The sequence below is a fragment of the Anopheles merus genome, chromosome 2R, assembly GCF_017562075.2.
Source record: "Anopheles merus strain MAF chromosome 2R, AmerM5.1, whole genome shotgun sequence".
NCBI classification, from domain to species: Eukaryota; Metazoa; Arthropoda; class Insecta; order Diptera; family Culicidae; genus Anopheles; species Anopheles merus.
Genome location: NC_054082.1, coordinates 31,761,353 through 31,777,501, shown reverse-complemented (window position 1 = coordinate 31,777,501; position 16,149 = coordinate 31,761,353). Strand labels below are relative to the sequence as shown.

The following is a 16,149-nucleotide window of genomic DNA, read 5'->3' as shown; positions in this document are numbered from 1 at the left end:
CGCGCGGTTCGCCGTTTTTTTTGACATTTGTGCCACCCGATTGCCGGATTTGCCACCCCCGAACGTCAGCGCGGAACGTCACAAAAACACCTCGCATACTGTAGAGGCAGCAAAGCAAAAGCAAGCAAGGCAAAAGCGCAAAGCGAAACATTGCAGCAAACATTCTGTGATAACGTGAATAATTATACAAAAACCAGTTGCACCACTCTGTTACATACACCGGCGTCTTTAAATATGTCCAACAAATACGAGTAAGTGTGGTGCAGTGCGCTCGGAGCCGGCCAGCTCACTCCGCACACGAGCCGCGAGGAGAACCGTGCTATCGTGGTGTAACAACAACACACGGTCCCCGCTTTCCCCGCAATGCGCTGTCTGGGGCTAGATCTTTCCGCCGGAAATCCCTAAACCGGAAGAAGTCCGACCGCTAACAGCCACCTTCCTCTCTCTCTCTCTCTCTCTCTCTCTCTCTCTCGCTCTGTTTCCACTTTCTCCACAGAATCAAACCATACGCCAGCGACAGCGACGATAGCGGGGACGAGGATGCGGATATCGATGTGGATAAGTTAGAACCGCTAGAAGCGGGACCCGGAGAGCATAAGCTACAGTACACCTACTGTTTATGGTTCGGCAAAAAGGGTTCACACAGAGCAGCGGTTTGTTAAACAGCTCCCAGGCGCAACGGAATGCAAATATAGCTCGTACTAACGTTTGGGCCTTGGTTGGCCGTGTTTGCTTTTACAGGAGTACGACAAATCCCTACACTTCGTCGGTCGGTGTGCCAGCGTAGAGCAGTGGTGGTCCCTGTACTGCCATCTAATAAAACCTACCAGCCTGAAACCTTACCGAAGGTTACATTTGTTTAAGGTAGGTAGTGCAAAGCCATCAACGGTTCCGGTATGGTTGGTGATAAATTAATACTTCCGTTTGTTTGTTTTTTCTTCCATACTTTAGAGTGGCATTAAACCCATGTGGGAAGATCCGAGCAATTCGAAAGGCGGCAAGTGGGTCATTCGCCTGAAGAAATCAAAGATCGACCGGGCCTGGGAGAACGTGTGCATGGCGATGCTGGGGGAACAGTTTCTGGTAGGGTCGGAAATTTGTGGCGTCGTCCTGTGCACCCAGTACCCCGAGGACGTCCTGTCCGTGTGGAACCGAACCGCCACCGATACGGTCAGCACCAATCGCATCCGGGACACGCTGCGGCGCATACTGAACCTACCTCAATCGCAGCACATCGAGTACAAACCGCACGGCGACAGTCTGAAGTTTGTGCCTGCCTGAATCTGCCCTTTTGGAGAAGAGGCAATCCCCCTCGATCCAGCCCCCCCCCCTCCCACACTTCCACAAGTCTGATCGCGTACTGGACTTTTTGTTGCTGCAGCATCCGGGGTGGGCTCCGCGCGATTGTTTGGGCGGGGTTTTATTGCGTTTTGTTTGTGTTTTCGTCAGTGGTCGAAAAGAAAAACGAAACGAAACGATCCAACTAACAACACGCACCACCATACACCACCACCACACTAAGCAGCATTCATTTTTCCTACAATAATAAACGTTCGTATATTGAAGATTCTATACAAACCACAACAAACACCACACAATAAGAGGAAGATGGTGCATTCGCTTTTTTTTCTCTCTCTCTCTCTCTCTAGCAATAATGCCAAATGATGACGAAATTGGATGAAATGCGTAATATTACTGATTACTTTATCCTCTAGGACACTTTGCAACCGCCACTTGGACCCACCGACACCGTGTTATGGACGGCCCAAACGGACTTTACGGGGGGGGGGGGGGGGGGGGGGGAGTCGTCCAGTTCCAGGTGTATAGCATGGCAACGGCGCCTAAACCCCCCGAGTCCTGGGGGGAGTCCTGATGCGCTGCACGGCAGTGAGATCACCACACACACAGCCGGTAAAGCTCGTCTATATTCATTCTATTTAATTGTTTGTTTCATTTTAATATTTAAAAAATAGATAAAAATAATCACTTCATTTTGGTTGCAAGACTCTTGCGACATGTAGTAAAATACTGACGAGGAATAAAAGTATGAAAGAATGAATTTCTATCTTTTCTTCAAATACTCAACCCAATTTCATTCAATTTCTATTTAACAGAAAAAGTACAATATTCTCAACCTTTCCACCTTTTCCAAATTATAACTACACACACATACACTCCCCGATTTACTTGGTACTAATGTCTAATTTTTATTCCTTCGAGATTTGTTTGAATTCTCAATTCACATGTTTTTTGCCTTTGTGTTTTTATAATAATAATAATAATAATAAATCGTTAATAAATTTAAAACTTAAAAGTAAGCTTACGAACAAAATGCTTGATTTTGTCATTGATGTGAGGTAGATAACAAGTATTATTATTAGTATTACATTATTACCGCTTCGCTTTGCCGCCTGGTGCCTGGTGCGCACAGAGAGTACACCGAGAGGAGTAGTACAACATCATCATTAGACACACACGCACGCACGCACGCACGCTTGTGGGCTCTTTTGGGTCCCCTTTCGAAGCTGCCTTTCCCAGATAGCGTATACGTACCACACACAAAGCACAAACCGGTGCCGGTCGGGTCGGGTCGGGTACAGCAGCGCAAAACGCATGTGCATGTATATATTATATATCATGATATAGCAATACATAACGTAGTATAAATTTGCAAACGAGATTTTCCAAAAAAAAAATGTTAAAAATCATCTAAATTTTCCTCTGAGCGAACATTCTTGCGGTTTAGCGCAATGCCCCCCACCCCCATCCGCCCACCGTCTCTCCTCGTGTACTACTTCCCTTCTCTTTGTGATTGTGATTCTCCATTTTACCTTGATGTATACATTTTCATGTGTGTTACTTGATAGGGGGAAACAACGGAACAACCGTTTTCTTTTTCATATTAAATTATAATAAAATAAAAATACCATTTCAAAAACAAAAAGAAAGAAACAATAAAATATGGAATGTTGTGTTTGGTTGGCTTGACGGCAGGACGTGGTGGTGGGGAAGGAAGGTTTCTGGTTTGTATATAGGAATAAACTCGGGATCTCTGATACTATTCACAATATTCGCATATTTTTAAGATCAAGAACCGTTCATACCTTTTCCTTGTCTTGTTTGTTTTGTTTGTTTGTTTGTTTTGTTTGTTTTGTTAAAGAATTCCTGTAAATGTAGCGCCTCCGTCGCTTTGCCTCTCTCTTTCTCTCTGTCTGTTTCTGTTCTCTTGTATGTACTTTTCTCTCTATTTCTCTGCCGCTTCTCCTTTCTTTAATACGTTTGTTTCACAATCCTTTGTATACTCTCTGGTTCAGGTATTAATAGTATTTCATTTTTGTTTTCTCTCTCTCTCTCTCTCTCTCTCTCTCTCTCTTTCTCTCCTTTCTATTTAACGTCTCTTTTATCCCATCTTGCATGTTGTGTGTGCGCGTCAATCGTTCTTTACCCTTCTTTAACAGCGTGTTTCGTTTTCTTGTTTTCTTGTTTGTTTGTTAACACATAATTTTGAATGTTAGATATGTTCTCTGTTTAACTTCATTTGTGGGGAGGATGGGGTTGTATTAGCGGGGTAAAACGAGGGCTAGTGCTTTTGTCGATTATCGGCTTTTCTTGGCGGAAAACCCGTTGGAAAGAACGTGGGACAAAAGCAGACCCCACACCACGCGGTTGAGAATAAATAACTGTGTATTATTGTGTGTTTGTGTGTCTGTGTATATATGTATGTGACTTTGTTTGTTTGTTCGGTTTTTGGTACATGTTGTTGGTATGCTCCCATGACATGCATCTGCTAGAAGCAGACACAATCCTTCTATTGCTTTTAGGTTTGTTTGTTTTTTTTTTGTTTTGTTTTTGTTTGCTGTTTCCTCCAACGACACGAGGGGTACCACCCATTTAGGACGCGTTAATAAATAAATAATAATAGATTAACACAATACTATTTCACGCACGGTAGAGCTTGTAGCTTGTGTGTGTACACACGCGCACAATAATCCACGGATAGAGGAGGTGCTAAACGGATATAAACGGATAATACAGAAAAATACAACGTAAAAAATGGTAACTTTGCAGCGGATTGTGGAAAGTGTGCAGCCAATTTGCCGATGGAATTATGTACGTATGTGGTAAGGGTTTTTGTTTGCTCCTTCCTCTTCTTCTTCTTCTTCTTTTTCTTACGTCTGTGGCGTACACCTATTGAGGATGCATTTCTTAATGGAAATAAAATGTTGCCTTCTTACATTTCTTACATCTGCCCTACTTACTTCTATCTCTGTCTCTCTCTCTTTCGTTTGCGCTACTTTCATCAACACACGGGAATAGGATTGACGCAGTTCGAATTTTAGCAGCGTACAATGTATACAGTAAGCAGTTAAGCCATGCCTTTGCAAAACGCAATCTTCTTATCCAATAGGGAAGAGCGAAATAAATTAGATTGGAATTTGAATTTTAAAAGATGTTTTCTTGTTGGAAATTGAACAAACCGAAAGCACTGGTGTAAGTCCTCGGCCGTGTTAGAATTGATGACGAATTTGCATCACTATCCACAAAAGCACACCTTCTTAGTTTGTCTCGCTCTCACTCTCTGTCTCTCCCTTGAAAAGGTTCTCATTCACTCATTGTTTGTGTTTTGAACACACTTCAATCAAAAAAATGCAACAAAACACACTTCTCTCGTACTGGAACATTAAACACTCCAGTACAAGATGCATCCTGATTCATTCCATTTTCTCCAGCAACTGCTCTTTGCGTTGTTTGCCTTTATCTGATCGTTTAGGGGTTGTTTTTCTGTTCTATTGTGCAATTGTTGTGTAAATTAGTAAGCTCCGGGTAAGCCCTAAATGTGGAAGTTTGGATAAAAGCGTTGATAAAACTCACAATTTAATTAGCAATATAGAATGCAAGACCAAACCAATATTAATAATGTACTTTAAAGAGAGAGCTAACTGAAACATACAGTGAATGTTTGGAAAGTCCCTGGTGCAGTGTGTTCTACTGTACGATTACCGCATATTGTATTATCTCTTATTATGCACTCAAGGCACACCACCGTCCAAAAGTTGTCGTTAATGCCAAACACGCCCGGGAGATTTGTTTTCCTTTTCTTCTTCTGCAGAAAGCGATTTTGTGTTCTTTTTTCCAGCATGATTCAAACAAATCAATAAGAACGAAGGAAGTATGCCGAACTTTACGAATTTGAATTTGGTCGTCATACGTTGATCCTAGGCTTTTCTGATGGGTTTTTTTCTGTTTGTTTGTTACACAACAAGATGCACCACAATACCTTATTACATGCAGCACATGGGGTAGCACAGATCATTGCAGATCTGTAATTTGTTTTGGGTGTGTGTGTGTGTGTTTGTGCTTCTTCTGTGCTTTACACACTAGCACTAGCACTGTTCTTACAACTGTATTAATCATCTCATTACTCCTCTTCGCTCTTCTTCTGCTTGTAGGGCTATAGTTTAATATAGAATTTTTTACGTTCACATTATTATGCATCGCTAAGGTTATGATGTACTTACTTACTACTATTTATAAGTCAGGTACCCAGATTATTCTTATTTCATTATATCGTCGGTCAATTTTACTGTTTTTTGTTGTTGTTTTGTTTTCTTCTTTTCTACTCCGTTTTGTGTTCTGCATTGGCATACGTTTTGTTTTCGTTTTCTATCCACACCCCAAATGATGGAGAAGTATGTGGTTCACTATTTGTGTATTTGCTATTTGTTTTGTGTGTGTGTGTGTGTTTGTGATTTTTTAAAAACTATTACAAGACTGATTCTACTCTGTTCTATACCATATTATTTTCATTTCCTTTCTTCATCATACACTTGCAATTAAAATTTGGAAGAACATTTAAACCAAATCATTGGGAGCCAAAAAGGAAATGGAGCAGTGTAACCGCACACGTATCAGAACCATTAGGTTTTGTTGGACACTGTAACTTGTACGCTATATATATATAGCATAAATAAATATGATAAAGAGGGGGGACAGGCGCGTCATATAAACATTTCGCGTAAAATATATGCTTTGCTCACCCAAGGCCCGTTTTCGTTTTTTTGTTCAATACCGCCCAGCGTAAAAAATAGGTGTTTTTGCGAAGATGAAGAAGTACATTAGTGAATAGCAGCAGAAACATGGGGAAGAGCGCGTTCGGGGGCGAACAAGATGTGAATCTATATATGAAGCTAAATATCTGCCTGTAGATTAGCGCACATGTATATATATATATACATATATTTCCATACCGCTAGGGTGTGTAGTATTTTGCTCTTTGGTGGGACGATGAGATTATTACACAAGATTATAAAATTAGACCATTAAAATTAGTCCGGCGCTTCCCGATTACATCGTTTCGGCTGCCGCTCCCGTTCGAGGAGTTCGAATGCAGTTGCAACTAGTTACCGTTCTTCATTGAAGAATACAACTAGCCCAACCGGCGCGGCTGCTTTCCTGTCAATCTACGCGCATCGAATGGCTGCTGTAGTAGTGCTATTTGGCAACAAAGTAAAACTTTCAGTTTGCTGTGAGTATATATATTCTACACTTCCCGCATTTCCCATTCCTTTATGTACTTCTTCACTTCGTGCTTCGTATGGAAATTTTAGATCAATGGAATTGGCGCTGGTGGTGGTGGTGTGTGTGTAGAAGAATATGTATTACCGGCATTGCTGTACACAGTACATTAACGCAAGAGAGCATGCGTCAAATGGCTTAAGATGAGCCAAACGTATGATAGTCATGGAGAAATATAGATTAAAAAAAGCACAAAAATGCGAGTTTTCATAAATAAACAATACTGTAGATCACACTGGTGGTGGAAGCGGATTACTTCGAGTTCACTTTCCACTAGATATTTACCCTTCTGGCTTGTAGTAAAAGTGTAATAGCAAACAGTTTAAATATGCTGTGTCTAGGAGTGTCTGTCAGTGTTTAACGTAAATAGGGAGGGAAAGAGTACGTCTACGAGTGGGGAACACTGTAACTTGTAAAACGTAATGTAACAACAAAATGTACACCCGCGTACCCAGAGCATAGTGGTCCGTGTTCTTCTACTGCACCTTTCTGTTTGTATGTGGTGTGCTTAAATGCAAATCGTTTCGTTCATAGGAAACATATAGATAATCATATACACGCGCGGCGTGGCGGGAACTGTTAACCTTTGCAAAAAAAAAAGAAACAAACTAAAAACACAATCGACCACAACGACGCGCAGCGGGGCATTTTTGAGTTGGGTGAGCTTAAGGAAACTATGTATAAAAGATAGCGGTAGCGCTTAAGGCAGAACAAACAAAAAAAAACACATTCAAGATATATAGAAGACTCGTTATAACATCAAATTAAAAATATCACTTAAAGTAGTAATCGAAAATTACGATCAAGCCTCTGCTTCGTTCTACCTGTTACCTACTTCCTACTAAACTACCTTTCCAGCGGCATGCTGATACTAATAAGATGACGAACGATACCACCCCGCGGTACCGTACACAATCCTTTCCCCATCTTTCAACTGACAATGCAACGCGCTCGCTGGTGGGGTTATCGCGTTATCATGCCAACAATCAATTGTTGTCGTTGCTGTGCTGAAGCGCAGCAGCATATCGTATCGTGCACCGTGTGATGGTGCACCGTCGTTTTAGGAGGGGATGTGTCTGTACGGGGGAAAAGCAGTGTCATCACTGCTCTCTCAAAAACTATAACATAAAACGAATGTACCTGAGAGGCGGCGGAAGAAACTGCTTCCACCACAAGAAGCGGCCATTTTGTCGGCCCCTTCATTACGGATACTATGCACCCGGTTTGCTGGCGTTGCTGCGTACTGTTCAACCTAGCCGTTTGGACCGATGATGGGTCGTCGAAAATTCCAGCTGGAGGTGTGATTTTGCTGGTGGAGGGGTTTTGTACTGAGGCTGCTTGAATTCAGTAGCGATGATGAATTATCCAGCTCATCATCATCGTCATCATCGTCATCGCCGGCGTGGTCGTCGGCGTTGTTGTCGTCGTCGTCGTGGCCCCGTTCCTCACCTTGATTACGCTTCAGGTTGTAGGTTTGTGGTTTGTTTTTCGCCAAAGCCAATTCCACTCCGTTGCTCGACACGAACGCATTAGCATGGCGATAGTTCTGATTGACTTCATCGTGAGTTTTCGACTGCTGTCGTCGAGTGATACACTCGTGAAGCTTGTTCTCCTGCTCGCTTAAGGTAGGGAGCACCGCAGTGGGCTGATCTGTTGGCATCGGTCCCATCAACGGACTCGTTGTATGTTCAGGCACCTCCCGGCATTCCTGCGCGAGCAGTAGCTGCCGGCTATGGTCTCTTTCGTCTTCCCTTTCATCATCACAGTTCGTTGCATAGTCGTAATCATAAATTTCTACTGGGTGTTGGGGTGTTGTGGTTGTTGTTGGTGGTGGTGGTGGTGCGAGTGCTGCTGGTATATCTAACTGCTGTTGCTTCGCTTCTTCTACAATAATGGTGCTTGTGTTACTATCTAAGGTTGTCTCTAATAATCTACGTTGGCTACTATCGAATTCTACTGGAGAGCGCTGTTTCAGCACGCCTTGTGAGGAGGCCGGCGATAATGACGACGGTGTGGATGTACACGAGGACGACGGCGACGACGACAACGGTAGGACAGCACAGGGCAGTTTGGACGAGAATGAAAGTGTTGGCGACGATTTGCGTTCACTTGTACGGCGGGTGAGCGTTGCTGAGCTGCTCCCGTTGTTTGAGGTTGTTGCAACAGGCCCATTCGTTGCTAAACACTGCAAAAGAGGAGAGGAAGAGATAGAGTGAAATAAAACTAACAGCTGCGGCATTATGCTAGTGACAAACAGCAAACACTACCTCCTGATTAACCGGCAAGCAACTGTCTCTACTCGTAGCAGCCGCGTCGTTTGCACCGGAAGAACCTTTATCAGTTCCGTCGTAATGACCACCCACTTTTGTCGATGATCGCTGAGGTATATTGGAAACAGGAGGAGCAAATCTTTCATTGCCACAGCTGCTACTGCTGCTGCTGCTGCTCCCTACACAGTCTAGCCGTTCCTTACCCAACAGCTCTTTGTAGGAAGTAATAACTGTACACGGGCCCGCTTTACTGGCAGCCCTAGAAACTGTTCCGCTCAGAGGTACGTTTGCCGACGGTGCGTGATACGATTTCCGTGGCTGAGGCCGATTCCGCGTTATCAGTGCCGCTACGGGGACCGGATTCGTTTCCGGAATGGTTTGACCGTACGTGTTAATCGCGAGCCCGTTGGCCATTACTGTTCCGTTTGCACGCGCTGGATAGTTGTTGCTGGAGCGGATGAGTGTTTGCATCTCATGCATGTCGTTATTACACCCCGTTATCATACCCATCATCTGCATCGCGGACGCATCGATCGCAAGATGATGCCGAACATCGCTGCCAGCGGTTGTTACCGGCGCTCGGTTATTAAGTGGAGCGCCAGCGCTGCTATTCGCTTTTTTGCACGCTTTCCGTCGCAACAGCAGGTAGCAAAATATGGCCATTACCACGAACAATATCAACACGATCGCTATTAAGTAGAGCTGGAAGAGCCAACGGTCGTTGTATCCGGTCGGGTTACCAGCACCGTTCCCATCGCCGCCACTTACAATGCCCTCGTAATTTTTCAAATTTAGATAAATCGGTATACCAAGCCCAAAAGTGCTTAGTGCGCGGAGCGATATATTGATACGCTCGTCGGACGTTACGTTGGGAAAGGTGAAGCTGATCGCATCGGCCGAAAGATTCGCCGAATGCTGCACACTATCCTCCGTTATCCATTCCACTAGATAGCCCTGCAGTACACCGTTACGGTTTTCGGGCGGACCCCAAGTTATGCTTATTGTGCCGCCCTTGCGATGAAGCTCATGATTCGTAACGGGCCCGGGAACTGCATGAAACGAAAAAAATACAACAAAAAAAGCATACATTAGTGGTTCAATGACTCATTAGCCAGAAAAATCGCTTAGCCACAGCTTTACCATCGTGCTTTGTTTGAAAGTCCAGAATATCGCTAAGTGCTTCGGTCGATTCGCAGGGCTTCAAAAAAGCTTTATACATAGTAACTGGAACTAAATCCTTCACATTGTGATACGACGCATCCTTTGGACTGCAAGTGAAAAAAAAATAAATTAAAATCGTGTATTAGTTGTTCCGTTTCCTACATAGCTTGTGTTCGCTCGTGTGTCTTGCGTATACACATATGCACTACTTTTGATTAAGTGCAGACGGTATCGCGTCGGTACGACCGACATTCATACGGACTCACATCTTCTGACAGTCGAACCGGTTGGATCCTCCGCGCATCGTCACATCGTAGTTGACGTTTTTGTAACACAGCTGCAGGCACCGATTTATCGCTTTGGTGGCAACGAAACGGCTCCAGGTAAACTGCACACTTCGGGAATCGATGTGACTCGCCTGAAATCTATTGACGGCATCGGTCCGTGGAGCATCGGTATCAATCTAAGATGGGTGAGTTTGTTCAGGACACGTGAGATTGAAATCTACGGGGTCCGTTTTGGGTTTGCACCACTAGACATAGGCTTAGTAACTACTTACCACTTTCCACTCGACGTACCGCAAGTCTTGTACCGCTGGTTCACCATCTGCAGACAACGAACCCAACACACGCACCATCACGCTACGGATGTTTGGCAGCAGAATGCCCGTCACATTGCCTGCCACCTTTACCTGCGTCACCGTAATCTGTTGGTGCGTTTTCCGAGCTTGAGCGTCGTCACCGAGGCTTACTTGGCCGGCGGTCGAAAGTTTCGCTGCTGCCACGGCCGCCTGTATGCTGGACACGTTCGAGGATCGAATGTGGTCCGCATTCACTGGAATCGGTACGTCCACATCCATTGCGCCACTAGTGGCCAGTGAGTCGAAAATTTGCTTCCGATCCTTCGACAGATCGAACGCGTGCCGATTGCGTCTACCCTCTCGGTGACTCTGGCGCCGGCGGCGGCGTCGTCTTTGATGGGAAAGATTATCCGCACCCTTGTTACCGTCACTTACCCCCTCTGTTGCGTCATTCTCATTCCATAGCCAATCTTGCAATTCCTTGGTTTCTGCCTCAATCTTCCCAAGCAGTGGTTCTACCTCGTCGTGCGACATGTAATCATCTAGCGGGTCGACCGTACCGATGATTTGATTCGTAAAGGTGGTCAAATTACTGTTCCCACCATGCCGAAGCTGTATGGTGAAAGCGGTCGGCTGTATTCCATCGTGCTTGGGCCACCAGATGAAAATCCCGTTGTTAGGAAAGAAGGTCGACAGAATTGGGTCTGGAATGGAATGTAATAAAAGCAAAAGAAATATGCGTGTTTTTTTTAATCATCATCACTCATCTTAGCTCATACACTAGCAATGCATTACAACAGAATACACTTACATCCTTGCGATGCGCACCGAATTCCACGAGACAATCTGGACGGGATCACTTTCTGCATGCCGGGTGCACCGTTGCCGCGCATATTCTCCGTCCCGGAGATGTCACTCACCGAGCAGGCGCGCAAAAACACGGTATAGTTCCGGAACGGTTCCACCATCTTGCCGCTGATCCGCAGGCTTCCATTGGCCGCCAGGTGCGTCGGAGGCGAGCTGTACCACCGGAACGGATCATCGCTGGCCAGATAGTACATTACATACTCGATATTTGCGCTCACGTGCGGTGGCACGGTAAACGTTAAGTACAGGCTGGTCGTATCCACCGGGTAGCACCTGATGCCATCGAGCCGCTTTGCCTTGTGCCGATACTTCTGACGGTCGCGGATCGTCAGGTAGGACGAGACGGAAACTTCGCCCGCCTCGTTCCGCGCCATACACTGGTACAGCCCTTCGTCCTCCGGATCGAGAGTGTTGATTTGCAGCATCGGATAGTTGTGGTGCACGATATAGTTGCTGGTAAGTTCGCGCCCATTCTTGTACCAGATGGCGGCCGGCATCGGATTCCCCGTGACGGTACAGTTGAACGCCATCGACGCCACTACCGACGAGGTGTACGAGGCAATTTTGCTGACAATAGCCGGTGCAACCAGCACGGTCACGTTGAACGCTTGCCGATCGGTGCCGTCCGGCGTTCGGCAGGTGAACGTACCCTCGTGACGCTCGACCGAAACGTTCACGAACGCAACTTGGTGGGTGAAGTTTTCCAGCCGTATGGGGATTTGGCTTTGCCGGGGCGTGAACAGCCACTGCGGTTTGCACGAGTAGCAGGCGCAATGTAGCCGAAGCGTATCGCCAGCACGCACCGACAGGCGCACCGGCTGAAGGGGTGGCAGAAGACGTTTCCTTCTCTCCACCGTAAGGCTACTTGGGGGTGCACTAATCACGGCAAGATTGAAGCTGGTGCTGCGCACGTTTTTGGCGACGTAATTATTGGTGGCGTTGCAGCGATACCGTCCACTGTCCATCAGTTGCACGTCCGTGATGAGCAGACTGCCATTTTGCAGTAAAAAAAATCTACAAAAGCAAGAATGAAGACGGGTAGCACAAAATTAGTAAGAAAATGGTTGCCAACTGCACACTGTGGATCGAATCAAACAAACATTTGCAAAGCTTACCTGCTGTCTCTTGCGTTGCCAAAATTTGAATGCAGCAGCAGCACAGTTTTGTTCATCGACCAGGTTATATTAGCTGCTGGATAGCTTTGAAACGGGCAGGGAAGGACGGTTGGTTCGTTCGCACGCACGACGATCGTGTTGTTGGGGAAATTTATCTGATTGTCCCGTTCAAGATCTGTGAAGAAGAAGCACGAAGAAGAAGAAGCCCCAATCGTAAATGATGCATCTTTAGGCCGTCGTATGTGTGTTTGCGCCAAACTTACACGCAATCGAAACGGTACTTTCGGTGGACAGGATCGAACCCTGGTACCGCTGCTGATGGCTCACAAGCGTGGCCATGCACCGGTAAACGCCCGCCACAATGTTTCCGTTCTGCCGGTTGTACAGGATGCGCAGCGTACCGTTCTCGAACAGCCGGAATCCTTTATGCGTCTGGCGCTGGTTCTGGTTCTGAAATGAGGTGGTAAGAAACTCCAGCCCATTGCGATACCACACGTACTCAAAGATGCTGCCCGGCGACCCGTAATATTCGCCCCCTCGCCGCTGCGTGTGCACATATCGCTTTCGCCGCCGCCGTCGACGCTCCTCCTCCTCCTCCGTGTCGTCGTAGTCTTTGTATTGGCGCGAAAAATGCTGACCGTTCTGCTGCGCCTGCTGCTGCTGCTGCAACTGCTGGCGGTGGTCGCCATTGGTCAGATCGTTGTTCGTCACCAGCGAGGAGGTGTGGGGCAGAAAGTCATCCTCCATCTCGTCAGTGTCCTCGTCGTAACCCTCCTCATCTTCCTCCTCCTCCTCGTCCTCCTCATTGTGCTCGTCCAGATACTCGTCGCCGTAGCTGCTGTTCGGTATGTCGTCGGACGTGTCCGGCCCGAGCTCCGCCTGGCATGGCAGATAGACGGGCGCACTGCGGCTGCCCGTCACGATGACGTGCGACGGCGGTGCGGCTATTAGCCGCAGCCGCTCCGGACCTTCTTCGTTGACAAATGCGAGCACTGGGGAAAAACGAACGCAAAAAAAACGCAAATGTAACAAGGCTGGTGCAAACAATTGAAAAAACCCTTTATTACATAAAAAAGCGAAATATATTTTGCCAACTTTAAAAGAACAGCTAATATGCAGTATTGAGTAGTGTTTACACTTTTTAACCTGTTTGCTACTGCACCCGCCTACTACGATCGCGATGTAAAAATTTAATTGTCAAAAATTTAAAAAAAAAACAAGACCTTTGAATTTGCAGTTGGGTGTCGCGGATAGACGTCAAGATCGCTTCGAAACCTGACTAACAATCAACATTACACATCCACAACTCCAAAAGTGCAGCATTATGCATTTATACTTTTGTTTTCCCAATTCCAGAAGTGCACTCAAAACGACGGCTGCCGAACGGCTGCCATCTGGCTTGCGTGGCATGCGTGTTTGGCTGTTGCACTTGTTGTTGTTATTAGTGCACACATGCACACGCGCTGCCTGCACTGGCGAGCATGTGCAAGTGTATGTAAGATTCATCCTGACCCACCGCAATCTTTGATCGGTTGTGTGTGTAGCTGCACACAAAGTGATGCTGCATAAATACCGCAAGTGAGCGAGCGCGCGCGAGAGAGTCACCGTGCACGTGGTGACGCTGTTTCCTCCCCCCCCCCTCCCCTTGTTCTTCTTGCCGCACCACAAGGCGTGTCGTCGCACGCTGCCAGTCGCGCATATACAGGGCCTGTTTTGTGCGCGATCATCGGCCGTTTGCGAAGTGGGGCGCGCACTGAAACGCAGATGCATTCGCTGTGCACCACACAATTTAGCCACATGTGGAGCGCGCGAGCGAGCCGTGCACGCGCGCGCTCGTGCTCCTATGCACATCAACAGGCTCTGTTTAGCTCTATCTCTCTTTCTCTCACATACACACACTCCGTCTCTCGTGCTCTCTAATAAAATTGCACCAGAAACTGGTCGACGATTGATGCGCTACCGCTTTGGTTAAAATCAATCACTTGCCGAAGAAAATCAGAAAGTTGCAATTGAAAAGGGTGAATGTGCATTTAATCAATAGTATATATATTTTCTGTATTTCAGCAACGCGTGCGCAAACCGTTTAGATTGAGTAATGTTATACATACAGATGCACGTAGGATTTAGTTTCTGCGTTTCTCCCTGGGGCTGTGTCGTTTACATATAACGTGTTTTAACTAAGCTCATCAAAACAATCGCTTTTTGTTACCCCCTGTAGAATGGTTTACAAACGGCGCACAAGCGCATGTAATCATGTATGGAAACCAGCGCGGTAACATCAACCGCGCGCTCACACACCGGACGGGCGGCGGATGATCGATGTTCGATCGTATGCTGGAAGTAAATCAACTGCAGCAGCGCACCGTACCCACCGAACCGGACAGCATAACAAACAAGCGACCGTGTTTATGCTCTGGTACAACATTGTGCGCCCTCAACCTAACATTGCTACACTGCGGGAAATGTGCGGGAAATTGTCTTAATTAAAGGCGAACAGTGACTCGCAGGAATTTCCATCCGCCGCCTATCCGTGCCAAAGCTCGGCTTGCAACTTGTTTTCCAACGCAGCACCACTATCATATTTCAGCAATGTTTGAAATAAGTATGCGTTTTTTTTTTACTTCTGCTTTTTAAATTTCCATCATCCGTGTCTAATGAAAGTATCCTTTATACCGGCGTGCTCACAAAACACTGCGTTCCTTGTTCGGCGGGGGGTTCAACAAAATTGAACGCAAATAAATGGACCCGAGAAAGCTATTTATGACACGTAAACATTATGATTTATTTATTTACTTTATACGCACAACTGTACCGCCCTTTTACGCTGCGGCGTTTGGCTGATCTATTTGGCTGATTGATTGATTTGCGCAAATTGAGCGGTACCGCGCAGGCCGACCGTTGATGGCAGCTGTCACAACACAACAAGGAAAGCCACAACAGTAATAAACATACAACACAATTAGTACATACTGGGGGGGCATGATCGGTTGGAGAGCATCTCTCACAAAAGAATGGTTTAAAAGAATGCCGCGCACAAATCTATCCGCGATCTAATAATTTCAAAACCCCTAATTTTAATTTTCACTGTAAAACAAAAGGAAAACTATCGTTCAGGCAACAATCAAACAGGAAGGGCAACATATCAAATAAATTACCGTTCTGTGGCAAGAATGTTTTTTTTTTTTTCGTGGGGGATGATCGTGATAAGAATTCAGATGAAAACGAAAACACTTCCCCCTGTGGTGGCTTGACTTGGCAAACGGGCGGTGCGGTGGGACCATCCATAAGTAATGAGATGTACATGAGGGCAAGTGAGATCCAGACAATCTGCCTTTACAACTAGCCCCGTGTCAAGGACAACCGATTTTGGGCAATTTGAATGCATCAGGTACAGGCCTAAACGAGAAACGAGAGACACTTCTCCCTCCGAGGTTTCGGGGACCATTAAAACATGGCGCGAAACACTTACGTTTTAGGCAAGCCTTGCTAGACCTAACAAACGAAAATCTTTTTGCTTGCGTGTGTGTGTGAGTGTGTGTGTGTGTGTTTGCTAGGCCAGGTTCTGTTCCACTGTCACTGC

At 46.0% G+C, this 16,149-nt stretch overlaps 2 protein-coding genes across 3 annotated transcripts in view; one reads left to right on the top strand and one right to left on the bottom strand.

Annotated features, from left to right (window-relative positions):
- Positions 1-71: 71 nt before the first annotated feature.
- On the top strand, positions 72-1,665 carry LOC121590756 (eukaryotic translation initiation factor 4E type 2). Its single transcript, XM_041910694.1, has 4 exons — positions 72-251; positions 497-653; positions 742-864; positions 952-1,665. The coding sequence occupies exons 1-4, from the start codon at positions 235-237 to the stop codon at positions 1,279-1,281; spliced, it is 627 nt and encodes a 208-aa protein (XP_041766628.1). The 5' UTR covers positions 72-234; the 3' UTR covers positions 1,282-1,665.
- A 1,675-nt stretch (positions 1,666-3,340) lies between these two features.
- LOC121590755 overlaps positions 3,341-16,149 on the bottom strand; it is a 29,468-nt gene continuing 16,659 nt past the window's right edge. For both annotated transcript variants that reach the window (XM_041910692.1, XM_041910693.1), the window contains exons 3-10: positions 12,833-13,561; positions 12,570-12,744; positions 11,399-12,468; positions 10,567-11,291; positions 10,274-10,470; positions 9,987-10,114; positions 8,844-9,895; positions 3,341-8,761 (exon numbers count right to left, since the gene is read on the bottom strand). In XM_041910692.1, the coding sequence (XP_041766626.1) occupies positions 7,829-8,761; positions 8,844-9,895; positions 9,987-10,114; positions 10,274-10,470; positions 10,567-11,291; positions 11,399-12,468; positions 12,570-12,744; positions 12,833-13,561 (5,009 nt within the window). In that variant the 3' untranslated portion in view covers positions 3,341-7,828. The remainder of the gene's footprint in view (positions 8,762-8,843; positions 9,896-9,986; positions 10,115-10,273; positions 10,471-10,566; positions 11,292-11,398; positions 12,469-12,569; positions 12,745-12,832; positions 13,562-16,149) is intronic.